Below are 6,362 nucleotides of genomic sequence, written 5' to 3'. Positions count from 1 at the left end.
TATATATATATATATATACAGCCAGATGTGTGTCCCCACAGTGCCTCCTGCTGTCAGCATGTATTAATTGCATTCGTGCTTTATAGGGACCCTGGTCTGGCAACACAGACAGCAGGAGCAACAGGATGATACTGGAGAATCAGCTGCTTCACTTTTCAGATAAATTAGACTATATCAAGCCCACAGGCATTCAAAGCAAATAGGAAGTAGGAGCCCTGATGTCCTTATAAATCAAGAAATCCTGGTGTCCTATCTATGGTTTTGTGTAGGATAAATATGTACTGAGCACTCAGTTAGCATTAGCCAAGAAGCTAACTAGAAAGAAAACACATCCAGAAGAGTGTTTTATATAAACAAAAACACTTTTTTCTCCCATATTACAAAGCTGTGACATCACAACTACATGACTGGTCAGTTGTTGTTGTTGATCTTGGACCAACATTATTATGATGATGAGCAACAAACCCAGCACAGGGATATCACACCGTTCAGAAATCCAGCTCAGCGCCTCAAAATAGCTGAGTTGACAGACACCGAGCAAACAGCTAGCTGACAGCTACAGCCGCCTGTGTTGCTAACTTATCCAGACTAATGAATTTCTAAACACCATATATAGTTGTGGGAGTACAAACAAAGCTGTAGAGATCAAACCACTTTTCATATCAGGCTGTAAGCTTCTACCTACATCTTTGGAGTCAACCTGAAGTGGCCATTAAACAGGCTGTAGCTTTTGGCACGTAGAGGAAGAACCACATACTTCCTGGGAATCATAGTAATAATGGAGGTAATCATGACCTGTAGCTAAAATGCTAATGTCTTCAACCTCCCATATGCAGGTCATTCAGAGCAGATAAGAACAGGCTTTGAACATTTTTGGCTCAAAACTTATTTAGCAGTTTGATATTAAATTGAATCATATGTTTCATGTTAATTTCCCAATGTGGCCTCCCCCCCCCCTTCGACTCCTTTCATGCTTCATTTCTCCTCATCTCTCCTTGTCTGTCTCCTATCTCATCACCTTCTCATCCTCCCCTCTCACTACAACTGATTACTCCCCCTACCCAGCATGCATCAGTCATCAACCCTCATCTGTCTCATCCTGGAAGGCGACAGAAATCGTTTTGTGATTTATCAGAGGCTAGAAGGAATGAGAATTTACATTTTTCCATGTCTAACACACAAAACGCAGCTATGCTCATCAAACGCCATAACCGTCTAACAGAGAAAACGCATCACATAATTGTATTCAATCTCACTGGTTAGCTCATACAGTATTAGCCTACTCACCAAGCATTACTGTACTGATACAGTGGATCCAGAAAATATTCTAGAAAAATGATATGCTTTTCAAGCAATCTACAATTAATGAGACATTAAGTGGAAACAGCTGCTTTTCACTTTAATAACTCTTCAGATGTGTCCATAACTGACTGAACACCTGGAGAATCTGCCAAAAACATTGATCAGGCCTATACTGTAGAGAGAGCACACCTGTATCTTCTCAAAGAGCATTAAAAGTAAACTGGGATAAACATCCACTTCACGTTCCAGATAAACAATGTCAAGCCCACGAGCATTTAAAATCATTAAAAAACAATAGAGACTAAATAAATAAATCGGAATCTTTGTTGTCCCGGCTTAAATAAAATTATAAGTACACTAATATTAATACACTGGAGCTTAAACCTGCTTAAACTGGTTTGTGGACATCTCCACCACATGTGCTGAAAGTTGGGATATTTGGACAGGAGATTAGCTGTTAGCTAACACTAGCAGACACAAAGTCACAGACATCTGTTTATTTGTTCAGTATTAGTAATAGACTCGTACAATACTAGAATTTCACTCACCAAAACTGGAGCACAAACTTCTTAGATAGTCTGAAACACGTACTTATAAGACCCACTAATTCCCTTAAAAATGCTTCAAAACATAACAGCACAAACACAGTCGACAGGTCCAGGAAAACAGTCAAAACAGCACATGAACAACGGAAGAACAAGTCTGGTGACCTTGGGAGGCTCGGACAAACCTCAGAACTACCGGAGTGAGATCTGAGGTTGCTCCAGTTCCACTGGAGCTTGAATAGTTATGTCAGGACGAATTGGAAAAAACTGACAAATACAGGTTTCCAAAGCTTGCCTGAAGAGACACAAAGCTGTAACTACAAACAAATCCCGTTTTCTCTTTGTTACGCTAAAGTAAAGAGGAGTTTCTAAATCTACAAAACCCGCAGAACGTCAACGCCTTATGTCCATCAGAGGACGATGCTTACAAGCTGACTGGACGCAATCTGTTTAAAACTGGTGATGACAACATCTCTTAAGACGAATTTAGCTGCAGATGCAGGAAAGCCCACTTTGAGGCTCCAGTGAGAAAAAGTGACAATCCATTAGGGGTAAAACCAAGAATTAACGAGGTTTCAGTAAGGCTAGCATGAGTCCATGACTGTTGCACATAGACTCTTAGGTTGGAACTCACATGGCGTTAACGTTAGAAGCTTATAGTCTGCATCTTTATCCTACAATAAGGATCTGTAGCTACTGTCATATTTTGAAATATTTTATTCTGAGTGTATTCTGAGCTTTCTGCTGAGCTGTGTGTGATTTGTCACTTCTGTGTGTGATTCAACTGAGGGCACAATTAGCATTTGAAATACTGATAAATGATAAAAGACGGTCTAAAGAGTCATAAATGTCAGTTATGCAGCCACAATAAGCTGCTGGTCATGCTGAGCTGAATGAGAGCGAAGCAAAAAAATCTGACTGCACTAAATAGAGAAAAGAAGAAAAAAAACTTTTTTTAAAATTACAGCTTTTCCATTTGTAAGAGGGGAAACATAGTAATAAAAAGAGTGAATCACATAAATCAGCACAAAAGTTACTAGAGAATTTTTAAGAGCACTTGCAGCAATTAAAATTTCTGCAAATATTCACACAAGTACAAAGGTTCAAGGATAACAGGTTTTTTTTTTCAAGTTTTAGTAAATAGAAGTGCAGAATAAATCGCCACTAAAAACAGCTTCATCATTCAGGAGGAAAACCTGCTCAAACACACTGAAGGTGAAGATGAATACAACTTCTCTGAGTCACTGAGTGACAAAAACACTCCTGATTCTTAAACGCAATAATAAAGATCACTTATTTTGGACCAGATGAACAGAACAAGGTCACCAATGTCTTCTTGGATGTTAACCGGCTAAAGAAACATCACCTTTACATATAAATGCAGTGAAAGAGTTAAAGGTGAAAGTCTTTCTTTTGAGTCTATTACGAAGACCTTTACTCGGCTCAGCCATTCTCCAATTCATGTTTACCCACTCAGCTATTTTCTGTTGATCTGAGGTCTGAACTGTACACAGCCATCCAATCTAAAATCGTGTTAGACGCGGTGTCCCAGTTACACCTCAGCGCGCGTTAAATATGCAAACACGTCTCTTTGCCTTGCTTTCACACAACATCTGACATTTTATTTGGTTGTGAAACCGTCTGATCACTCAAGCGCACAGACTACCCTATCAGCTGACAACTTTTTAAATATGTTTTAAAAAAAAAACATGTTTATATCATTTATGTTACTGGGTCATGGTGCACCGACTTGCACAAGCCTCAGGATAGTCAGTGCTTAATGTTTACACCAGCTTTTGTGTCAATGGCCTTTTTGTACTGATGACCACGAGACGATGAATAAAAACTAATTCACGAGGACAAAAACTATGATGTATGAAATAATAACAACGTGAAAATATTCTGGACAGATGACGAGATCCACTCAGAACTAATTAAGTTGTGCAGAAAAGCGGCACGAGTTTGGAAGTGATCCAATCAGAAGTAATCTGCTTGTGCAGGAATGTGAGACGCACCCATTTGATCCACCTGCTGACAAGTTAAGCTAACTGCCAGGATCCCTGTTTCACCCTGAATGTGATAAAAAGGAGACATTTTGCATTTGATGTCAATTAAAGAGATGCTTTGTGAACCATGTGGAGGAACTCGTTGGTACAGCAGTAAAAGAAGGTCTGGATTTGAATCTGCTGGTTGTCTGAGAAGTTCACCAAGCTGCTCAGATGTCCTTTTGCTTTTAAACCAACTTTATACGTAAATGGATGATTTGATTTAACCCCCTCAGATCTAAGTCATCATGGAAAGCATTTATGCTTATACATTGAGGATATGATTTTTATTGTCTCACTGATGAATCCATAAAGTGCAGCAAAAAAATAGGCAGAAATACACAGGAGCAATTGCTGGTACCGAACAGGTTAATCACCGCAGTTGTTCTACTGAAGTGTACGTCAGGTTAGACCGTGGGTTAGGTCACAGGGCTTCAGAGGACTTTGTGGTTACAACGTAGCTGTGGCACAGAATTTCCACTGAAGCATAAATCCTCTGTTTCTCTAACATGTATGTCTTTTTTCTATTGTTCTCCCAACTCACACCAACCAGGAAAGATCATGATTCTCCCTGACACACATCAAAAACTCCTCACTTTTTCCCAAAAAGGTCAGTTTTCCCAACAAAATCTAAGGTTGAGTTCAGATTTGGATGTGAGGATTTACACTTCGGAGGGTTAAAAGCAAATGACTGGCAGGTCAGATTATGCCCAGAAAACAGGGTCCATGGATATTTGCTGCTTCGAGGTTAGTTTATCTGTTGAATTAACTGCGAATTCAGCTTTTCTCCTTTCAATTTTAAACAAATCTCAGCATTGTTTAGTTGTCTGGATGCAATGTCTTTAAGATCTTTTCAACAGGTTGCTCAAGAGATATGCGAAAGGAGCTTGAACATTCGGAGTAGAGACACTGCTCCTAGGTGTTGAAAGGAGCCAACACAGATGGTTCAGGCAGCTGATCACAATGCCTCCTAGATATCTGCCTTTGGAGGTTTTCTGGGCATACCCAGATGAGAGTAGAGCCCCCCCAGGGACAGAACCTGAACTTGCTGGAAAGGGTTTAAATATCTAATCTGGCCGGGGAGCACCTCATCTCCCCAAATGGGAACTGAAAAGCTCTGCTGGAGAAGCATGTCTGGAATATTCTTCTGAAAGCCGACATAAGAAAAGTGGAGGAAAATAAACGGACGATACAAGAAGCATGCCAAATTTACTATTTGTTAAAAGGTCTGGCTTGCAGTATTCCCACCGAAGCACAGACAGCTACCACTGCATTACTTTGATACTGAAGAAAACTTTTAAACAAGCCCCGGATCTCTTAGCATGTTTGTGTATGTTTGTTTGCAGTGGACTTCAAAGATAATGATCTCCTTGGAAAGTGTAAGTCACACTGTGTATCATGTCTTTGTACTCTGATTAGTTGTGACTCACAAGAAGCACTAATTACAATTAAAAATGCAGCAACAGGACACTCAAAGCTTTAAAGTACCATAATTGCCTTCTTAAGCTGTGTGTATCTGTGTGTGTGTGTTGATTGTATCTTTCACCTCTCAATATGAAAATCCCTGTTCCAAATTAATCTTTAGAGCTGGGTTCACAGAGAGCTGGCACAAACATTAGCATTTTAGCACGGCTTCAAGTGCTCATGTCAGAGGGAGAAGCATGCACTTCTCCCTCTTTGGTTACAATCAGCCGAATGCCTTGTAGTGACTGAGAGCTGAGGGGGGACAAAGACTGTTTGAGGACTGTGGGTCTTACCGGATGTGCTCGTCGGTGACGGTGAAGGCCTTGCAGAGCGGCTGGGACGTGTTGAGCCAGATTGCCGGATTCTTCTCAGCCGCTACAGACGTCTGTCCCGTAATCGGAGCTGAGCTCATGTGCAGAGCGCTGGCGATGGCCGACAGCAGGGTGTCGTCACTCGCATCTGGACCGACACCTGTCCAATGAGAGAACGAGATCAAGAGATGTGTCAGAGGTCAAGACAGGCTGAAGGACTGGATTCAAGCTGTTGTTGGAGACCTACTCTGCAATCCTTTGGGCAGGTCCATGGTACGCAGGACCTGCTCTGTGACGTCTGATGACCGCAGACCTTTCAACCTCTTCTCCCAAAACAGCTGCAGACAGACAGACAGACAGCTGTTTATCTGATCATCTCACTGGTTTTTGATTAGTTTTGCTTGTTCATTTTCAAGACATTTTCAGATATAATACTTTAAACTCTTAATGTCCATCAGGCCTCAGTAAATTGTTCAGGGTAAGGGTTAGAATCAGAAATTCCAGTTTGAAATGCTCAAATGGAAATCTTAGATGAACTACAAAGCAAAGGTAAATCTTTAAAAGATCTTCTAGATTCTCTATATTTGACTCAGCATGCAGCTGAAATCCAACCTAACCCTAAAGGCCATCGCACGCTGGGCGGGTTGTGAAAAAGTGGCGCTGAGTTCATTCAATTATCAAGAGAATTTCCTGGT

General features: G+C 40.8%; 1 protein-coding gene across 1 annotated transcript in view; it reads right to left on the bottom strand.

The window, feature by feature from the left end:
• The window catches only part of mbd2 (methyl-CpG binding domain protein 2), a 28,999-nt gene that overhangs the window by 10,300 nt on the left and 12,337 nt on the right, over positions 1-6,362 (bottom strand). Inside the window, exons 4-5 of the mRNA XM_005748178.1 lie at positions 5,915-6,005; positions 5,650-5,827 (exon numbers count right to left, since the gene is read on the bottom strand). Coding sequence (XP_005748235.1) covers positions 5,650-5,827; positions 5,915-6,005 — 269 coding nt within the window. The remainder of the gene's footprint in view (positions 1-5,649; positions 5,828-5,914; positions 6,006-6,362) is intronic.

The sequence above is a fragment of the Pundamilia nyererei genome, unplaced genomic scaffold (genome assembly GCF_000239375.1).
Source record: "Pundamilia nyererei isolate P.nyererei 1_Seehausen unplaced genomic scaffold, PunNye1.0 scaffold00215, whole genome shotgun sequence".
Classification (NCBI taxonomy): domain Eukaryota; kingdom Metazoa; phylum Chordata; class Actinopteri; order Cichliformes; family Cichlidae; genus Pundamilia; species Pundamilia nyererei.
The sequence above is the reverse complement of the archived record's forward strand: the minus strand, read 5'-3'. Positions and strand labels throughout refer to the sequence as shown.